Consider the following 22,375-nt stretch of genomic DNA (forward strand, 5'->3'; position numbering starts at 1 on the left):
TTTTGCGCGTGAATCTACTTGTTTCTATAATTCTATTACTCTGGAAAACTTCCATATATGGAAAATATGTAATAAGACTTTGTTTTTATTTTTTGTGAAAAAGATTTTTCATTTGCTCTTATTTGTAGGAAGTATTTTGAAATTCAAAAGCTCTTAAGTAAAAGATGGAAGCATACAATTTATACATCCATGGTAATAGTAACATATGGTATGTTAATCAAATCTCTGTTCCTAAATTAATACTTCATAAAAATCATCTAACTTGCTTGTTCAACTTTTTCTAATATTTTTAGCAAATATTTAAGTGAGACGATTGCATGATAAAAAATGATTTTTTTTTAAAAATCTCAAATAACTGAAGCAGTTGAGATGAATAGTTAATGCTTAGGGAAGCTTTCCATTGTGGTATATTTCAATCGTTTGATTAATTTTATTGGAGATTTCTTTAGTGTACGGTATTGATATCTTATGGTGGAAGGAGTGGTAAAAAACTCGTCTTACAAAACTCAATCTGATTTAATAAATTTGAAAATAGTTATGTGAAGAAATTTTTTAAGCTCAAGTAAGTGAAGTTGTACTTTTCTGACTAATTGGTGTGTTGCTTGAGCCTGAAAAACTATAGTAAATCCCTTTTTTGAAATTAATTAATGATCTTAGTTGAAAGAACATTATTTTTAAGTTTTTAGTTGAATAGCACTATTAAAGTTTAACAGCTTAGTTTTAATCTTCTTTTTATAAACTTAAGAAAAAAGATTAAAGCTAAATGTCAAACTTTAATAGCGTTATTCTACTAAATCAAAAATCCTACCAAAATAAGTTGTTTCTTGAAATCACAATTCTTTATGAGATATTTGAAGTTTTAAAAAAAAAAAATAATAATGATAATGTAAAAATTAACCAAAATAGTTTTTGTCTTAAACGAAGTTTGATATTTAGATTTTTTAGAGTCATTTGGTATTGAAAAGAATGTACAAAGAAATTATCTATTTATTATATTCGTTCAAATGAAGAAATAATTTTAAAATGTATGAGTTAGTTGGGCTTAAAAGTATTTTGGTTATATATATTGTAAATAAATTTAAACCAATACTTGTTTTAAACAACTAAAATAACACTTGTTCATATTTAACCAGCAAATAGTGAAATAGAAAAAGGGCTGATTAACCAAGCTCCTAGGTTAATATTTGGTCTGATAAATATTTCGATAGTTTTATGATTCCAAGCCTGCTTAATAGATATCCTGGGAACGAGATTAAAAGTGTAAACAAAAATAATTCTTGCTCAAAAACCATCTCAGTGTTTTTAATTAAACTTTAATGAAAGCAAATTAAAATTTTAAAAATTTTTGAATATAGATGAATAAAACAAAAAAAGAAGGAATTAAATACTGATGTTTCTTAAGGTTTTTGATTATTTGGAATAATAAGAGAATTACAAGATAATTTTGTCCTAGCTTCTTATTTTGAAAAATATTTCACTAAAACTCCTTGTTGTTTGAATAATGTAGCAAAATAGCAAACTTTTTTAAAAGTTATTTAAAATGAAAACCGGATGGTGTAATATAATGAAATATACTTGTCTACTAAATTGTTTGCGTATTACGTAGAAAAATACTGGAATAATGTAGGTCACTTGACATTCAGCCGAAGTTTTTTTGACTTTTTTTTTTTTTTTGCTTTAGTTCATTTTGAGCAACAAAAATTCTCTAGTTTTGTGTGTTAAAAAAAAGTTTCTTTCATTTTATCTCAAGGCTTTACGCAAATATTTACATGAACTCAGAGAAGTTTCTTGTTTTGTTTGTATTAACTTTGATTCATCTTTAAAGTGGATTGAGGGTTAACTACCAAAAAATGCTGGAATACTTTTTATTTTTCAGAGAAAAAATATTTTTCTCAACCGCTGCATCAAAAAATTGTTCAATGGAATGACTTTTCATTGTAGGTATAATGAAGCAACTGATTTCTATTTTTTTCGGATATAGCAAACTTAGAACTGAATCATCTTTTGGATATAAAAATAGTTGATTGAGATTTTCATTAGTTTTTATATATATATATATATTTTTGAACCTAAAGAAAAACCATTAATTCAATAAGAAGATTAAAACAGCAGTCCTTCATTAATGAGAAAAAGAGCTTTTGAATTTTTTATATATAGATGAATTTATTAGGATCATGATCATTATAATCATTTTTATAATGGTCACAAGCATGGCAGTTTAAACGCTCGTTTATGCTCCATCCAATGTACGACTTTCAAAAAAAAAATTCAAAAATTCATCTTTTGTAAATTTAGCTAAGGATTGTTACAAGTTTAACTTGCGCTAGTTTAGACAGCTTACATAATTTTAAATAGTAGCAACCGGTGAAGATAAAATAGAGACGCAGTTTTAGTTAAGTTCTGTTCTAAAATTAATAAAACATAATCAAGAATAATTTATTACATACAAAAAAAAGATTTTATGGGCTTTAGAATTTATTATTTATAGGTATTATACAGTATGTACCTATTATTATTATTTTATTTTTAAAACTTGTTAAAAAAGCTTAATTGTTTAGCAGTCCTTATGTTACGAATGCTTGAAGTTAAGATAGCTAATAAATATATGTATTGGCTGGGAAAAACAAAATCAACAATTGTTATGCGAGAAGAAAAATCTGACTAATTCATCGATTTATTTTCGAAAAAGTTTATTCTCTATCGTTTGAAGCTTTGTACATTTGTTTTAAGTTTCTCTTTTTAATCAAAATGTAAGCTCTCATCCGTTATGAGTTGTAAGTAGATATCTATTCGCATTCATTTGGTCAATTCTTTAATTTTTATTTAAATGAGACTAAACAAAAAATACTTATGATTTGTTTCCGCTAAATTTCAAACCCTGAAACATTGAAAAATTTATAGGCAAATTAATTTGAAATTTGAATTATCGATAATTGCTTTATTTTAATTCATGGTAAGCTTTTACGTTTTATAATGACGTATTTCAATAAATCTTTTAAACTCGTTAAATTCCGCGAATTCTTAGCAACTTTCAAATTCATGTAAAAAAATTTAACAATCGTGAAAATTTGTAAATTTATGCAGCATGTTCATACTCTATTCTGGAAATGTCTCTCAAAAGTACTTATTAGAATAAAACTTCCGGTTGTCGCTTTAAAATAACTTCATATACATTGAATCAAAGCTTGGATACAAAGGGATAAGTAAAAATGTGTGCTTTGGGAACGTTTAGGTATCTAAAGCTCTAAAGCTTGTGTGCATTTCTACTACTACATAATTGAAGTTTAGGTATATTGTTTTCTTCAATAGTTAAAAGTGTGTGTGTATATATATATATATATATATATATATATATATATATATATATATATATATATAGTTTTTCAAATTGTGTGTGTGGCATGTATGTTTTTTTAAACATTGAAAATAGTTTTTAATTTAAAAAATATTCGTTTTAGAACCAACAAGTTTTAAGACTAGAGCAAATTCTATGAGATAGAACTCCTCAAGATGAATGATCTAGGTAGAGCAGCTTTTTAATTGCATTAAGTTGTTGCACTTAGGAATTGTAGTTATACTTATACTGTCATATTAATTAATGATAAAACACTAGCAGACTTTTTCTTCTTACCCACCTAAACAAAATAGTGTTTTTTCAGAAAATATGAAGAACAAATCAAAATAAAATCAATGCACAAGATATATAATGATTTCTGTTCCATTCACTACTCAAAGCAACTTATTTAGTTAATGTTAATTTAAGATTATAAAATTTTTCTACTTCTATAAAAAATTGTACAAAAATGTTTATGCTGACAAGTTTAATTTTATTTAATAAATTTAAAATATAGTGAGAAAATGCAGCAATTAGAGCTTGAGACATTTAACTTTAATAGGGTAGATTTGCTTAACATCCATGCAGGTTGATTCAATCAACCTACGATTCCATCAGATTATTTTAAAAAATTTATGGGATTCTTGTACAGTATAAACCACCAGGTTCAAATCCAATTAAACTTTTTTGGGGTTGGACTGACAAAGAACTACGCAAGATCCATGTAAATTTAAACTTAGAATCAAAAGCCATTCAGAAAAGCATTCTGACTTTAATATGGAACAATCTCATAAAATTAATTCAAAAGAGATGCATGCATTGCAAAGCACTTGGAGGCTGTGTAAAACACTAATTTTTCTGATTTTGTTTTAATATTTTTGATTACTTTACCTTTTCATTTTTATCTATAGAAAATTTGTAATAATATTATTGTTTAGTATTTCATTAAAGAACTATTTTTTAAGTTAATATCTTCATTATCTTTTCAACTTCTTTTTTTTTTTAAAGTAAACTGCATAAGTAAGACTTTTTCCTATTTATTTCTTACTTCCAAAATAAAAAAATCCTATTCAAAAAATTTTAAGAATTCGATTTAAGAATGTCTGCAACTTTTATAATAAATACCTTTACATAAGTTCCTAATAAATACAAATAGCTAAACAAACTAAAGTTTATTCAGCTGCAAAAAAAAAAATGAAAATAGGAAAGTTAAAGAAATGAAAAATCAATAGTGCTTTTTTTATGTTTATTTGCTTAAGAAGATTCTTATCAGATTTAATAAATTCACAAAGTTCTGCAAAATAGGTTTTTTATAACTACCTAAAAAAAAAAAAATTTAATACTAATGTATTTACAGTTATTAACATCATTAAAAAATTTGCTAATTCACAAAAATATTCATAGTAAATAACTATAAAATGTAAAAATTTTATGGTGTTCATTTAATTTCATATTTTAAACTAATAATTTTGCACTTTTAAAAACTCTGATAACATACATGTTTATATTTGATATAATTTTCATACTGATATATATGTTTCATGCATGTATATGTTCATATATATGTTCCAGCTTAAAATTATTTAAATTTTTAGGTGTATTATTTACAAAAGATATAGCTGAACTTTCAAGGAGAATAATTGATAAGGTAAATACCATATTTTTAACTTTTTAAATTTATTTTCCTTATAATTAACAAGATGTAAAAGAGAGTGGAATGATAATAGCTGTAGGGTTATAGTGGCTGTATAAATTACTCTGGATTTTTAAAATGAAATCTTTTTTAAAAAACCATATTGGCTGTGTTAGCAAAATGAAAGCTTCAATGGATTTTAACTTTTATTATGGACCTGTAAAGTGATAAAATAATCTTATTATGTTTTGCTTAACATTTTTGAGTCTCACTAACTGTTGACTAAAAATGAAGTTTGTTAAAGTATGTTTTCCAAACTGTGTGAGTATTTTCTGTAAGTTTAGATATAATATATAATCATTATGAAAACAAGTTTGTTCAATATTAGTTAATTTAAAGGTGGAATAAGATTATGCTGATACTATACTAGGCTGGTGTTGGCCATATCTAATCAGGTAGCACATTGTGTGGTCAATCTACACCAGAACATCAAGTTTAGTCAACAGCTTGTTGTTTTGGTGTAACATCAATATCTGATCTTCTAAGGAACCCATGCCTGTAATGTTGCCCATGCTAACATAGTTTATGAGTCTTTCTAAAAGAAATTTTAAAATTTGAAGGTCTGAGATACTAAATCACTGCTAATGTCAACTCTGGTTGAAACAGAAATGTAAGAAAGCTAAAGTAGATATAGCAGAAAAAATAAAGCAGAAAAAAGTTAGAAAAATAGCTAGAAAAAAATTCTTTTTTTTTTTAAAGTTATTAAAAGCAAAGTTAATGTAAAGGTTGTACAGCATAACTTAATTACAGCATAAAGAAGTTCTATTTTCCCATTTTATATAAAATAGATTTAATTTCAATGAAAGATACTGAAATTAAGCAAAAATAGCGTTGCTGCTCAGAGAATTTTACTCATTGGATGGTCACTTTTATCTTATATTTGGCATAATAGTACCCACTTATTCATTTTAGTTTTTTTTTTTTTTTTTGTTATTGAAATTCAGGGTTCTGAATGATATAAATAATATATTATTAGTAAAGAGCTGGTTTCACCTCTTTGATACTAGCCTTTAAACATATCACATTATTATGGGGGTACTGTATAAATGACTAGACTAAAAAAAAGATTAGTCTAGTTATGAGAGTTCTGAAGAGTTGGATGACCACATCTCTTTAGACTAATGGTTCAGCTTCTCTTAGAGTTCTTAGATGAGTGAGCTGGAACCTCATTTATTGGAATAATATATTGTTATCAAAAGTATAGTTGATAATAACTAAGAGCTTCTTCTGGGTAGTTCACTGTTTGGTATTATTTTAATGTCAAATGAGAAAAATGAATGCCATGACAGATGTTAAATGCTATGTCATGAGTGAAACATGCTAAAAAATATTTTTACCTTTTGAATTAATGCTTATAACTAAAATAAACAATGTTTTCTTTTCTTTAGTTAGTAAAGGGAATAGTAGCAGAATCTGGTGTTATTCTCCTGGTTAGCGAAAACAATGATGAGCTGTTTGCTGCAGTAATTTTTTTTTGCTATATATATATTTCTTAGAATTAAATTTGCTTGAGTGTAAAAATATAAATCTGATATTTTTGTTCCTTTTTGCAATTTAAACATTTTACTTATTTTAGTCTTTTGGAAATAAGAGTTGTATTGATGAAGAATACACTACTGAGGTTAATTTTATTTGCTATTGGTTTATTTGAGTTTTCAAAATAAACTAATTGTTTTTTTTTTAAAATAAATTGATTTTTACTTTAGCTATCAAAGAGCGCATTTCATGAATGGCATAATCACCCAAAAGCTTTTTTCTTCTCACTAACTCCGGTAAAGTTTAATTTGCTTCATGTAAAAGGTATTTTAACTGTTATATGTTTACAGGGTAAACCTAACTTTTATTGTCAGAAGCTAATTGTGTGTTTTTCAATTTATAAAAATATTTTGAAAGTTGAAACAGAAACTTCCATCAATTTTTTTTTACTTTTTTTTTACACTTTATGCTAAAATGAAAATAATCATTTGTTGAAACAAAAAGGAATCATAGAAAATACCCAGTTTTAAATATGCATTTTTAAATATGCATTTAAAACTGTGTTTTTAGTTCCTAACTTTGAAGAGCACATGTTTTAATGTTTAAAAAAAAGCAAAATTAATTTCAGTTGCTGCAAAATTAATTTCAGTTGCTGCAAAAAGTTAAGTTTGCCATATTTATTACTATAATCCATAAAAATTAATTTTCATTAAAATTAAGATTGTGAAAAGTAGATGTTATATAAATGGGGTTTTTTTTTTTACAGTGTAGAATAGACAAAAAAACTTTCACAGAGTTTAGAATGATAACTCCAGAGTAAATTGACCTTGATCCTTCAACTACCGACAATAATTTACCAATTTACTCTTTCATTTTAATGGGTATTGATGTTATCAAATACTAATATACTGGCATATAAGTTGACCCATTTTGTAAGTCAACCTCCTTTAACTGAAAAGAGTAAGTTAGCAAGTAATAATTTAAGAATAAGTCAGTGTGTATTTTCCACAAATTAATATTTTCATCTTCTTATATCCTTAAGAATCTATTTTGAGCCATTCTAAACAGCTTAAAGGCAAGACTTTGAGCTGTTTATGCACTGGTTTATATGGTATTATTACAAGTTTAAAGAAAAATGTAAAAAAAAGGTTTTTGTGTATTGTCTATTGTTATAATTTTTGTTAGTTTATAGGGAGATTGTTTTTTTTAGAACTCCCCAATTGCTGTAGAGTTTAAGAATTTGCAAGTATTTTTCAATACAGGTAATTGTTAGTGCTTTTTATTCCAACACTTTTTTAAGTTTTAAAAAATTGATATCTGATACTTTTATATTCGTGGCTCATCAGGTTCACAATAAAAATGCACAATAAGTCCACTCTCACTTACAAAGGCAACTTTTTCTTTCACTTATACCAGCTCCAATAATTATAACCACTAGCTACTACTTTCTCTTCAATAGACTCAATATATTTCAGTGTACCATTCTTTGTTAAGTATTAAATGTTTATTTTGAAAAACTTCTATTTTTTTATATGAGATTTTAACTGTTTTTAAACTTTAGACTTTCATATAAAAAATGTTTTGGTTGCCCCCTGTTTTAAAGATTCTGGAAAAGAGTTGATTGCATTCTTTTGCTTGTTCAATAAAAATGGTTCATCAAATGGGTAGGGGAGTACTTACTAAGAAAATTTTTAATTAGTAAGGTATGATGAAATCTTTAAGGTTTTAATTTATTGAAGTTAATTACTTAAAATTTTAAACTTACTTGCAAGATGTTGTTAAAATACAAGTTATGTATGTTTTAAAATAATTTAGCTTCTCCATGCCAGATATTGATTTTGTATTAAATTTCATTGAAAATTGTAAATTCATTCTGTGTAATGCCCTGGATTGGAAATGCCAAGCAGTAATTCAAAGGCAAAGCAAGGTATGTAGCAGCTTCTTTTTAAGTTTTTTTTTTAAGTTTGAAATACGTTGCAAGTTTAATACTATTTAAGTTTTCAATTAGTTTTAACTCCTTCAAATCTAATTTGTTTATATATACTTTAGGCACTCCTCGAAATATCGCAAAAGCTGTTCAGTAATTTAGGTAGTTATGCATTTATAAACATTCCAAAAATTTTAAAGAATTTTAAACGCCCTTGTTAATTTCAATAATAGTGAGCTGTTCAAAGCTGAAGTTTTTCAGCTGAAGATTTTTAGTTGTTTGAATGAGTATTAGAAAAAGTTTCTAAATACTCCAAACTTAAAGTAAGTCAATATTTAAAAATTTCAAGTAGTTGATGTAAAATAATAGTTTATAAAAAAAATAAGTACTTTTCAAAAAAGTACATTTAAAAATTTATTGGAACAGATTGTTAATAGTTTTTTATGATTTAAAAATTATTTACAATGTATTTGTAAAACATTATGAGCTAGGTACTTTTTTATAATAGATGATGTATCTGTGTTGCTTCATAAAATTATGGAAGAAGCACGAAACTTAACAAAGGCTGAAAGGTTTGCTTTTATTCTTTAAAGTATTTTTTGTTAATTTGTCAAAATATGTTTTTAACATAAATTAACAAGTTTGTTTAATTTAAAGTAGAAAGAATTATTTTAATTTGTCAGAATTAAGATATTTTAATTCAAAATTTGGGTTTTGAAATATTTTATCACAACTTTTTTATGAAATATCTATTTTATTGATCGGTAATGTATGGATTCAGTGCAATCTTACTTAAAACTTACTGATTTGTAGATGCTCATTGTTTTTGGTTGATCATGAAAATGCAGAATTAGTTGCAAAGGTTTTTGACGGAGTTAAAAAGGAGGTAAAATTATTTTTGTTACTTTTAATGATAACTTACATAAGAGAAAGAAAAAAATTTTTTTTTCTTGTTAGACACCTGAAGTGAGGATACCAATAAGTCAAGGGATAGCTGGTCATGTGGCTTGCACGGGTAATGAATAACTGATTAGTTAATTTTTATAGAAGTTGTTGTATTGTTATGCAAACAATAAATGAAATTTATATATCTTTTACTATTTATCTATTCTTATATATGATGGGTCTTTTATCTCAGGCGAAATGCTCAATATAAAAGATGCTTATTCTCATCCGTTATTTTATCCTGATGTTGATGCAATGACAGGATTCAAGACAAAGTAGGTTTTCAATTTGTCTAATAATTAACTATTGTCTAAAAGATAACTATTGTGCAAGTTAATGTAATAGATTGCTAATACGCTAGTTGATGTAAATATTTCAGAAGTTAAAATTGATTTTAAAAAAGTGAAAGGCAAAAATGGAAAGAGAGGGGACTATCGTGAGTAAAAATATTACTTATGCAAGATAGTGTCTACAGCACCCTCTCCAATATGTCTAAGTGATAGAATTTTTGACATTAGGTTCATATATAATTATCTTTAAGCTTTTAAAAAGTTTTCAACCTTTTTATTTCTTGAAAAAATTTGTTTTAAGTAGTTAGTAAAATATCTTTTATTCAAAGTTAGTTGTGATGTTTGACTTTTATTCAAAGTTAGATGTGATATTTTGAATAAAATGGTAAAAAGGTTCCATGGAAAGAGAAATTAAGACTTGATCCAATTTATTCATGGAGTCATTTTTAAATATCTCCTTAAGATTGAATTATCATTTGTTGCTAGTAATGTTTCCCTGTGAATTTTCTTAAACTGTTGGCTTAAAATTTGATATTTTTAATGCGATAGAAAATTGTGTTTTTTTTTTTAAAGTTTTTTGTTAAAAGTTTTTAAAAGCTTTTGCTTGTATTAGTAATGGAATGCAAGTTACTCCATTTATTATAAAAACCCAGAAATGCTTTTATACTCAAAATAGATTCAAATATTTTTTATTATAATAACCATAATCCTCAGTCCTTTGAAAGAGCTATTTGTTAAGCATTTCTATTTGGTTAAGATAAAAAATGTCACCTAGTTCCTGTACTGTGCCTAAAACTTCTAAACTAGAATTAAATAATCGTTATTCAAATAGTAGCTTAGGTTATGAAAAAGTATTAGTGCAAAAAATACAATCGACACATCTAATAGTTAGTTATTTTTTATGCAAAAATTGGCAGGTTGCAATTTATGTAAGCTTTGAGTTTATTTCTAGAAATTTCCTTTAGAATTTTATCTATTCTGTTTTTATTTATTCTTATCTGTTTTTCTAAATTGTTGTATATTAGTTTTTATCAGCTTTTATTTTTTTAGGATTGAAAAATAAAGCCTTACAAATATGTTATAGTTACTTAAATGTAACTATAACATATTCTTAAAAATATATTATATCAACTTAAATGATCAAGTTATGTTTGGATGTTTGATTGATTGTTTGTTTAGGCATATTCTTTGTTTCCCTATACGATCTGTAAAAGGTTTGTTCTTTTTTGTTTGTTTTTTGATATGTCAATTTGGGGTTAACAAATTTATACTGCTGCATTTGTTCTTTGTTCAATTTTTAATGAATTTAGTGCTGTTTATTAGCTGACATTGTTAACTCACTCAGATGTAATTTTATTAGATCAAGTAATTGGAGTTGCTGAGCTCTGCAACAAAATTAATGGAAATTCTTTTACAAAATTTGATGAAGAAAGGGCAACTGCTTTTGCCATTTTTGTTGGTCTCAGTTTAGTGCAGGTAAATTTTATAAAGGTTCAGTGCTATAGCAACCCTATTTGGCACCCAGAGCTATACATTTTTGATTGAGCCTTTTTACTTTCTCTGAAATGGAGGGGAAAAAATTTTCTGAGAAAGTGAGGTGAAGGCCTTTCCAATTTTTAATTTTTAATATTATTTTTGAGAAATAGGATAAAAAAAGTATGGTTACATTTAGTTAAGAATAAATATTGTTTATACTATTTATCCATTTTTAGTTAAGTTTTTTTTTTATGACCTTTATAGATGCAAAGTTTCAGATAATATCTTCATAACTTGTGAAATGACACTTTCATTTCAATACTTATTATTTGTTTCTCAACATTTGATGTTACAGCATTAAGTCAAATACATTTGAATTTTTATTTTGTTCTTGGAAAAATATTTTGAATTTTATAACTATGAACAAACCAAAATAATTCAAGTAGTGTAGCTGAATTCAAACCATCATAAATATTTTGGTTGTAATCTGAAACTTTTTATTTCTAAACAAAATTCAGTGATAATTTTTATCATATTTTAATCTGTTGTTTTTTTCTTTAGTAATTCAAAAGGTATGTTTTGTGTAGATTGCCCTCTTTTTGACATTAAAATGCTTCATAGTCATTTGCCTCTTCTGCTTTAAAAATATGTTCATTTTGAGTTGATGTTGAAGGAGCGTTTGTTTCAGCTCTAGCCCACATTTATGAATTTTCTTTGATAGTTTTCTTTTATAGCAGTATTTCCAAGTGAAACCTTTTTTTCTTTGAAGTTTTCCAGATTTAAAATCACAACCTGATGATGCACTTGTTGCATCATCAAGTTATGGTTTTAAAATTATTAGGAAATTTTGTCAATCTATTTAAATGTTACTAAAACTAAGATATTGCCTAAAACAGTATGTATCAAAAACTTTTTTCATAATTTTTATGAACATTAAAATTAGCCTTCTAGAAAGGTTAAAAATTTGTGACTATTTGAAACTTTTTATCATACATAGACAGATTTTTAATCATATAGATAGATAAATTTCACCTCAGTACGCTTTTCTTACTAGCTTGTGTTTATAGTTCATCATATTAACTAGCCATAATTCAAAAGTTGAGTTAGTAAATATACTTTTAAAACAAAAAGTATATTTACTAACTCAACTTTTGAACAAATTACTGAGTGATTATAATAAATACAGAGTATCATTTTAGTTAACATTAAATAGTTTTTAAAAAAATTAAACATAAAAATTAAAGAACGTTTATATAATTAAAAAAAACAACCAATGAATCAATAAATATAGGTGTTTAACAGTGCTTATTTCAATGAGGCATCTAGAGTGGAGTATTGGTTCCCCTACCTTTGCTACAAGACTATAGATTAAAAGGTCTTTTATCTGCATCTAATACTTTTTGAAATAGTTTGTTTATGTTTGTTGTTAATTTTTTGAATTTTATTTTAGAGTTTGCTTTATAAAAAAGCAACAGATGCACAACAGCGAAGCAAGTTAGCCAATGAATTAATGTTACATCATATGAGAGTAGGTTGTTTTAAATTTGAGCTTTTTATGGTGAATTTTAAAACTTAAGATTTCTTATGGATTTTTTTATGATTAACAAATATGTAATAATAAAATAAATATTATTGTTAAAAAATAAGTAATTACAATATTGTTACTTATAAATGAATCGATGTATACAAAAACGTTCTAAGTCATAAAAACTATTTAATGACTTAGAACGTTTTTGTATACATCGATTCAAATAACATTGAAGTAGGATATTTTTGTTTAAAGTTATTTCTATTTCAGGCTCCTACAGAAGAGGTTGATAAGTATGTAAATCACACACTTCCCACAAAGGAGAGTGTTCACCCAAGAATGGATGACTTTTCATTTATGCCAAGAATTGAACTGGTTCAACAGGATTCTATTCAAGTATAATCTTAATAATATCTCTATGTTATCATTAACTACATCAATAGACTTTACTGGAGGTTTCATCATCAGGGAATTTTGAAAGTTTTGATTATTAACATAATAGATTTTAATACTATTTGTGTTTTTATTATTGTCTAATAATATTTATAGTCATAAAAATTCTACTTAATAACTTTTTGATCTAGTTTGTTTTTATGTCAGTTTTTTCTCAAAGTTTCTTTGATGAATTTTATGTCACTAATTTTAAATTATTAATGGATATGTAAAGCAAATATAATCAATTACCTTCCTAAATTTGTTATTTTTTCTGAAGAAAAGAATCAATCTTTAATTTTTACCTTATTACCTTATTTAGGTTGTTATAGCCATGTTTGTAGACTTGGGTTTAATTCAAAAACTTAAGATTCATGTTTCAACACTTGTTCGGTAGGTTTAACTTGAAACATAAAATTACTTTTAGATCTTTGTTGTGATTACTTTAAAACATTTTTTTGATCAAAGTAATTGTTATTTAGCTTCATTCTAACTGTTCGACGTGCATATAGAGATGTACCATATCACAATTGGACTCATGCATGGACAGTTGCTCATTTTGCATATCTCCTCTTAAAGACAAAGCATGCAAAAGAACATTTTAGGTAATAACTACACACATATGTGTAAATATCTAAAGCACAAATTTAAAAAAAAAAATTTTTGCTAAAATAACTTAAGCAGTTGATCTTACACCATATTTAAGCATATTTTCAAAAAAGATCATTACACAGCACTACCATAAATGACAAAAAAGAAAATAAATGTCACAGCTCTACTTTTCCAATACTTTTTAATGGAAACCTTCACAATGCTTATCATTTACAGTAGTTAAATGACATTATAAAAAAGGAATTTTCAAAAGTTTTTATTGCACCCTATGATTATGCTTAAGAGTTGTAAGTTATTTAACATTGCAAAGCATCTCAGTTACTAACATACTCTAAACTATCAAGTTTAAAGTATGGTTGTAAAGTATTATGTTGTAGTCATACCATTTGCAGTGATAACAGCTGCACATAAATGTGGCATAGACTAAATTAACTAAAATAATACTGTTTCATTTAAAAAATGTATCTTGATGCATTTATTTTTTTTAAAACCACTGTATATATTTCAATTTTTGTAATGGTTTAGTGACTTAGAAGCTTTTGTACTGTTGACATCATGTTTATGTCATGATATTGATCACAGAGGTACAAGTAGCTCATTTCAAGTATCCTCGGTAAGAACATATTTTCAACAACTAAAGAGTAAGGTATAAGTATTAAATCATAATTATATTCTCTTAATTCTTGTAGTATATTTTGGTTTTAGCACTCAGTACTAGCTTCTTTATATAGTTCTGCAGGATCAATTTTGGAGGTAAACAAACTTTTTTTCTTTCTTTTTTTCTTTCTTTTTTTCTTTCTTTTTTAACATTAAGGTCATTATCATTGCTGCTTCAAAAGTATAAGTTATGAATTTTTAAAATTTTTATCAGAGGCATCATTTTGCTCAAGCAATGTGTATTATTCAAACTGAAAGCACAAATATCTTTGAGACCTTTACTGAAGAAGTGAGCAGTTTCTATTTTTTTAAAGACTTGTTAATAATTTTAAAAAATTTTCGAATTTTGTTTAAAGTCCATTTAACGAAATTTATTTAAAAAACAAATAATATTATTTACACAGGGCTACAAAAGAGCTTTGGACCTAATGAAAGTGATGATCTTAGCTACTGATATAGCAAACCATTTTAAAATATCTTCACAAATTGATACCCTTATCAATAGTAAATCTTAAAGTTCTCCATTTAATTTATTTAACTTGAAAGCATTTAAATAGGAGAGTAAGATTTATTTATTGAATAACTGCTCTGCTCTTTTCAGATGGTATCAATAAAGCTGACAAAAAGCATTGTGAAATGATCTCTTCTTTGTGTATGACCACTGCTGATTTGTCAGATCAAACAAAGCCTTGGGAAAGCACATTTTTGGTATCTGATCTTTTGTACGCCGAATTTTTTTCACAAGGTGACCAGGTAAAAAGTTGTAAAAATGCTGTTATGATTCAATGGTTTATGTCTGGTATACTGTGTTTGTTTTCTTTTTTAATAAATATTTTAATTTCTGTTCAAAACTGTTTGAGTTTTTTTCAGGAGAAGTCTCTAGGTTATACCCCTATTGAGATGATGGACCGTGATAAAGCCAGTGTTCCCGATTTGCAATTTGGTTTCCTTAATAAAATAGCTTTACCCATTTATGAGTAAGTAATTATTGTTTAAAGTTTTGTCTAAAATATTATAAATCATAACTCCAAAAACTAACTTTAACTTTTTATTTTGAGAAAACTGGCAAGTATTTTTCCGGAAACATCTTGCATTCTTTCTTGTATTCGAGAAAATATGAATCGATGGAAAGAACTTAATAACACTTTGAGAAAAGAAACTACTGTGTAATGGTTGCTTTCTAAGTGTAATTTACGATTTGGTTAAAAACTTGCTGCGCCATTCATTAAAATAGCAAATAAAAACCGAAGTTCTACATGCAAGTTGTAACGAATGGTTTTAAACTTTTTTTTTTTAATATTTTTAGAATAAAGTTTGTATAAGCATTTTTATAATACTTTTGCACATTTTTAAAATTTCATTTTTAATTTCTCAGTCAACGTTAAATATAACTTGCTCTAGGAGCGTATCACCTGTTTAAAGGTTAAACTAAGTACCAGTTTTGCATTTTGAAGAAAACAAGGCTTTAAATGTAAGTAACTCGGAAAAAAATGGAATTTACATTTTACATAATGAATTTTATCTCTCGCTATTATAGGCACTTACGAGTTTTTCATATTATAGAACGTCAAAAAAAAAAATAAATTAGTGACGTTTAACTCAACTTTAATCAAAGCTGTACTTAGTGAATTTTACCTCTAAACTGACGTTATATGCTTGCACAATTAGTTAACATTTCTCATGTTACTATTGAATATAATTTTAGCGAAAAGCTGATTGTGACCAACAAACTTTTTCACGACTCTGATTCTATACTTTTTATTTATTTTTTATTTGATAAATCAATAAATATCAATAAATTGATTAAATTTATTGTTGAAATTAAACTTCAATACTGCAGATTTCAGTTTTCATAGTTCGTACAATTTTTGAAAAAGGGGTTATTAAGTGAGAAGCACTTAATAACCCACCGATTCACATTTTTTGCATATCATCCTAATGGAAGATTAGGAAGCTATGCAGAACATTTTGGAGAGGTAGTTCATAACTATTTATTCAAAAAGCATAATAACACCACTTAATTTAACATTAAAATTGGAAACTTACGATATCCAATACTTTTTATACATGTTTTATTAAGCTGCTCCATGCTGCTGTAACTTTTCAAACAGTTTTTATTTCTTTTAAAATTTTTTTTAAAATTTGTACATTTAATTCAGATTTTTTTAAAAAAAAATTTTAAATAGCCAAACCTAATCAGTTTTTTAAATGGCAGTGCTACGAAGGAGAGAGAGACCTTGGTAGGGGGGAAGGGGTGGAGGGAGGGGGTAGCACATCCTGATGATAGGAATATTTGCCTAAGACCCACATGGAAATTGCCTGCGCTATTAACAACCTTAGCACCCCCCAACTATATGGATCTTGTTTATTTCCCTTGTTTTGTTTGATTATTTATTTTGAAATGAAATAATATTAACAAAAAACATTCCTAAAACAAATAAAATGATGGTCGGAGAAGGAAAAGACACAACTTGTAGTGAAAGAGTACAAATTGCAGTTTACAAAAATGTAAAACTTGAAATCAGGCATTAAAGTATGCTGGAGAAATTGCATTTAAAATTTCACTTAGAATAAGGTGGTTTTATGCCCCCTAATAACAACTCAGTTTTGGATCTCTACTGCATGCAATGTTTATTTTATTCATTTTTTTAGAAATTTATTGTGCTGTAGATTCAATCTGATTGTGTTGTAATTTATATTTAAGAATCAGGGAAAATACATAATCAATCTGCCAGTAATTTAGGAGAATAAACTTGTTAACAAAACTACTTTGCATTTTGAGGAATATAGTTATGAGTTTTGAACAAAAATGCATCATTCATCAAAATGCCTCTAACAAGAAACCATAAAGAAAACCGAAAAGTAGTCTGTTTTATTTGTTTTAAAAAGGCTCAATGTGAAATAACTGAAACTGTTAAGCAAAAAGCACTGGAGGTTTTAAAAAGGAATATTGATTTTGAAAATGCTTATGTCCCAAAATGTGTTTGTGATAGTTGGAGATCATCCATCAGAGCTCTTTGATTTTGAGTCTATAAAACTATTCAAAGAAACACCGGCATCTACCATTTGTGAGTATTTAATTTGTGACGTTGCAAGAGTTAAAACAAAAGCTGTTTATCAAATCATGCAATAAGCGATTCAGACTGCCAATGGTAGAGAAACGTTGTCCAAGCTGTCTGACTAGTGTCAGCAAGGGAAAGCCTAATTCCTGCAAAAAATCAACACTTCAGGAAAGTCCATAAAATTATTTTTGATTTTTGCTTCTTTAATAATTTTTTAGGATCATTAAAAACAGTTGAAAGTAGCATGGGAAGTTCAAGCATTACTACTGAAAATATGGTGCAAGTTCAGGTCAATACTGGTTTGTCTTATAACAAAATGTTTAAACTGGCATCCACTTTAAATAACAGTGGAAAAAAACTAGTTGAAACAAGTTACAAAAATTAACCGAAGAATACCTTTATGATTTTGTAATCATATCTATGATGTGTGACTTAGAGAAAGTCTTTGAAAACTTCTGTTCACTGCAAAAGTATCAGGAAGATCTATGAGAAAATGCTGAGACAAAAGAGACATTCTTTTAAATCACATTACCAAAATGGGCATTGATGGAGGTGGAGGATTTTTAAAGATGAAATAGAAATTATGAGCTCAGACACTGAATATGAATCAGAAACATCAATATCCTCAAAAAATCTTCTTTACCAAAGTTGTTCTAAAGCTTCCAGTGTCAATCAACAGTTGCTGGTTGCAATTTGCAAGGATTTGCCTGAAACTTGTAACAATGTCAAAATTTTTATGGATCTTGTACATGCAGATGAGCTACAATTTACTTTATTATGCGATATGAAACTTACAAACATTATCTGTGGTATTTAGGTTCACTTCAACATCCATCCGTGCTGCTGGTGCAACATCAGTTCCAGAGATCTGCATCAACACGGTTCACCTTCCAATTCATAGGTTTTGACAACTTACTTGTGCTTGATATTTTTCCTCCTGATGATTGGTGTTGTTAGCTACATTATGAAATGTCTTGAGAATGTATTGGATTCTCTAAATGAATGGCTTTCCAACTGTCACATTAATCCTCAGCCTTACTATGGTGGACATTTCAATGGTCCTGATTGCCGAAAAATTCTAAAAAAATCTGAGTCTTTCAGCACACAAAGCCATTCCAATAATAAATATTTTCCGAAGACTTAACAAAGTTGTTAAATCTTGTTTTGGAAACAAACTATGTCTTAGCTATCAGGAAAAAATTCAAGAATTCAAAGCATCATTTCTTTCAGCCCACCTAGGGCTGGGCCCCCAGCTTATTAGGGGTTCCAAATTAACCAGAGGTGGAACAAGTAAAAAAAAAAATTTTGCGCAAAAAAAAGTACCGTTACTTGAGTGAAAAACAGTGCAACAGTTTTTGAACGCCAGAGCTTAGCCGACTATATATATTTTTTTCCATTCATCGTCTCTCTTATGGTTTGGCATGAATTGCTAACGGAATTGAACTAAGTGACCAAAGGTTTCCAGAAACCTCAAATGAATATTTCCGTGGCCACTAAACTTGCGGAAGCAACGCATACTATTCTGGCTAATTTCCAAAACAATGGATTTGAGAACAGTCTTGCTGATGCCAATGCAATCGCAGAAGAGCTTGAAATTCCTTGTGTATTCCCTACAAAGCGATAACTTCGAGCTAAACGACAGTTTGATTATGAAATGTCTGACGAATAAAGTACTCATGCAAAGAACAATCTCGAATTGAATTCTTCATTTGGTTAATTGACGTGCTCAACAACAGTTCAACGGAGATTTTTGATGTTGGAGGACTTCAATGTCAAATTCAGTTTCTTATATCAGCAAATCAAAACTTGCTCAAATGATAGTATCATAAATTTTTCCACAAATCTGCATATTGCTTTGATGGACTCTACGTCCAATAAATTAGACAGAGATGCAACAAAATTAGCTAGTGAGTTGCGAAACATCTGTTTGGTTCTACAATAAGATAATAAATCTCCATTTGGTATGTTAACGTTCATTGCGCGAAATGGTTTAACTGAAATCTATTTGAATGTCTCAGTTGCTTTTAGAATAATACTAAAACTCCAGTATCCTTGGCTACTGTAGTACGCAGCTTCTCAAAAATGAAGCTATTCAAAACATATTTACGTTCTACCATGAGTCAGGAACGTTTATCCGGTTTGGGGGTGCTGGCTATTGAACGAGAAGTTTGCAAGCAATTGAACTTTACGTCTTTGATAGACAAGTTTGCTTCAAAAAAAGTTCCAAAAATTCGGTTTTTTGCAACAATAAAGCCTTTGTGTTTTGAATTAATTTTAGTTTTCTTAGAGGAACACTAAAAATTAGCTTCAATAGATGATAAGTGGATACTGTGCACCCAGGCTTTATGCTACTAATATGTTTTGCAAAAAAGGGTCTCAAAACTTTTTTTGTGCCGGGCTCCCAATATTCTAAGGCCGGCCCTAAGTCAACTGTAACACAACCCCAAAAGTTCATGCTGTCTTTTATCATATTGAGAAAAGGATTCTCACTTACTCATTCATTCACTCTTTTACTCACTCATTTATTCAGAGAAAAGAATGCTCACTCAGAATTTATAGTGAACAGGCTTTTGAAGTCTTTCATCCCACTTTTCAAGCTTTTTGGGATTGATTTAAATGTGACTCCACAAATCCAAATTACAGAACAAGACTAAAACACTGTTTAGCAGACTTCAATGGCAAACACATGTAAAGCATCCACTTAATTTGCTCATATTCCAATTATTTAAAATAATTTTTGTTAAAAAATAAAGAACTTTAACAAAAAAAGCACTGCTACAAACCTTTCAAAATGTGGTATTTCTAATCCTTTCAAATCAAAAAGATTTTTTGTCTTAAATTGATGTTTATCTAATAAAATATCTTTGTCAAAAAAAAAAATAAACAAATGTCTTAATTATATTTTTTAAAAAATGAATCAATAAATATGCTGTAAAAATGCAAAACTGCCTGTTTGTTCTTTTGTATCGCTCCCAGTGAGAATGAAAGCTGAGATGTAGAGATTCAGTTGCTTGTTCACTGAACTTACCAAGAGGTACTTTTCGTTTTTCAATGAATTGTGCAATATGATAGAACACAGCATGAACTTTGGGAGTCACACTCTCCCTTTCTAAGGCTGTAAATGAGCTCTTAAACTCAGTATTTGTTTGGGCGTAGTTCTCATCAGATTTTCCAAAACAGGAAAAAAAGCTTTTCCGAATTTTCTTAGTGTGTCAATGATGCCAAAAATTTGGAAAGCACAATTCTGTTCAGCATGCCTTTGAAGCATATCAATGTTTTTCAGTAGTTTGTGGCAGTTATTTCCTGCCAAGTGATTTCCATGAAAAGACTGGATTTTGATGTGAAGTGCAGTAGGTCATTCTTCTGACATTGACCACCTGTCTTTTAATACTTTGTAGAGGAGGTTCACCACACCCAGAAGAAGATGTAGGTCCATGGGTGGAATCAAGTTAAGCACAAGTTCACTATTTGACATAAAGATAAGGGGCTTATGGGCTACATTTTTTAAATCTGCATGGGTGACTACTTGCATGTGACTACAAAGAGATTGTTTACCAATTTCAAGTCACATGACACATCAAATGGAACATTTTCAGAACAGATCAAAGTCAAAAGTTTCTTGAAATTATCATAATTTTCTAGTACATTTTCAGCAACTTCAACAAGAAGTTGTTATTTCACACTGCTATCTGCTGCAGTTTGGAAAAGTCAGGTCTTTTTGCTGGGTGAGTAATGAATGGGACTATTTGTATTGAGCTCTTGAATGCCCAGACTGATTTTGAAAAAGCCACCACCATCATCCAACCCCAGCTTCACAAGATGTTCTGAGTATATTTGTCTCTTTGTCAAGATCGCATTTTAAATCTCTTTAAGATTCTTGCAGAGTACAACAATTTGTTGCCTTGCTTTTGTTTAATCCAGGGAAAAATCAATTGCACGCTGAGAATAATAATTGGTAAGTTACATAAACTTTGCTCAATAATTTGGTTCAACAATTGGTGATTTTGTAACTTGATTCAGAGTGGTGGCAGCCCTGTATTTGACTGAAGTTACACAAAATTCTCTGCTCTCAATCTTTTCTTACTATCAAAAAGGTTTTTTGAGCAAGAAGGACCTAGAATTACACTGAAGTATTTTTGTAATGAATAGAGGACATATTTAGAATATTGTGTTTTCTAAAACTAAGAGTTTTAAGGATTACCATTGACAAGTTACTGTCAAAAAGTAAGCTAAAAAATATTCACTTATATTTAACAAATGAAGATAATTAAATATGAAATATGAAAACTTCAATTAACTGTTGCTGATTTTTAACAAATTCAAATAAATAAGCATTTTTGAAAAGTTTCTTCAACTGATAGGGACTTGTCATACATAGATCTTGTATTACTTCTTTTATTTCCAATATTTAAACAAATAACTTGTATTGAAGCAAAAGTAAAATGTTTTCTATATTTCTCAAATCCATCTCATAAAATATTGCAGAGTAATGTTAGCTTAAAACTTTACCTTGTGTAAGAGGAAGAGGTCTTCCACCTTTTGCCTATGTGACTCTGATAGTGCCTTGTGGTGAATCTTTTGAAGTGATAACTGAAGATGCGTTTTGTTCACCTGCTGTGGGGTCAGCTGAAGCAAGTTGGAGCATGTTTTCTCTGAAGGTATATTGAGTGCAATTGTGTGTCAATTATTTTCCAATTACTTTCAAGCAAAATGAGCATCGTCTTTCAACTTTTGCAGGTTGAGAAGTATTCAAATTTTTTAAGGGGTGTTTTTCATTCAACTTTGTATGGCCAATTTTGCAGATCAGGCAATCACAAATTTGACCCCTTGTAGTGGGGCGAATGATTAATGTGGAAAGTTGAAAAAGAGTTGGAAGACTGATATTACCTCTATTGTGCTTTCTTTAAAGACTAATTCTACAATTGTCACAAATGCCTTCAGGC

At 28.0% G+C, this 22,375-nt stretch overlaps 1 protein-coding gene across 14 annotated transcripts; it reads left to right on the top strand.

The window, feature by feature from the left end:
• Positions 1-41: 41 nt before the first annotated feature.
• Positions 42-15,725, top strand: LOC145186050 (cGMP-dependent 3',5'-cyclic phosphodiesterase-like). 14 transcript variants are annotated; one of them, XM_090077675.1, is made up of 29 exons: positions 132-208; positions 450-562; positions 3,233-3,288; positions 3,459-3,523; positions 4,930-4,982; positions 6,416-6,490; positions 6,604-6,648; positions 6,734-6,799; positions 7,714-7,765; positions 8,065-8,167; positions 8,319-8,430; positions 8,553-8,592; positions 8,939-9,002; positions 9,244-9,316; positions 9,388-9,445; positions 9,569-9,650; positions 10,845-10,879; positions 11,026-11,141; positions 12,592-12,669; positions 12,940-13,065; positions 13,424-13,494; positions 13,584-13,706; positions 14,239-14,326; positions 14,419-14,466; positions 14,585-14,659; positions 14,775-14,874; positions 14,972-15,123; positions 15,241-15,347; positions 15,429-15,725. In XM_090077675.1, the coding sequence occupies exons 4-29, from the start codon at positions 3,511-3,513 to the stop codon at positions 15,538-15,540; spliced, it is 2,067 nt and encodes a 688-aa protein (XP_089933801.1). In that variant the 5' UTR covers positions 132-208; positions 450-562; positions 3,233-3,288; positions 3,459-3,510; the 3' UTR covers positions 15,541-15,725. The 14 variants fall into 14 exon arrangements, with proteins under 14 accessions (XP_089933807.1, XP_089933805.1, XP_089933801.1 ...); XM_090077669.1 differs by lacking the exons at positions 132-208; positions 450-562 and adding exons at positions 1,496-1,623; positions 1,877-1,941; XM_090077671.1 differs by lacking the exons at positions 132-208; positions 450-562 and adding exons at positions 1,496-1,623; positions 1,877-1,937.
• The last annotated feature ends 6,650 nt before the right edge of the window (positions 15,726-22,375 follow it).

Source organism: Hydra viridissima, unplaced genomic scaffold, assembly GCF_058129835.1.
Source record: "Hydra viridissima isolate aposymbiotic clone 2 unplaced genomic scaffold, HvirCarnegie_v1 scaffold_2, whole genome shotgun sequence".
Classification (NCBI taxonomy): Eukaryota; Metazoa; Cnidaria; class Hydrozoa; order Anthoathecata; family Hydridae; genus Hydra; species Hydra viridissima.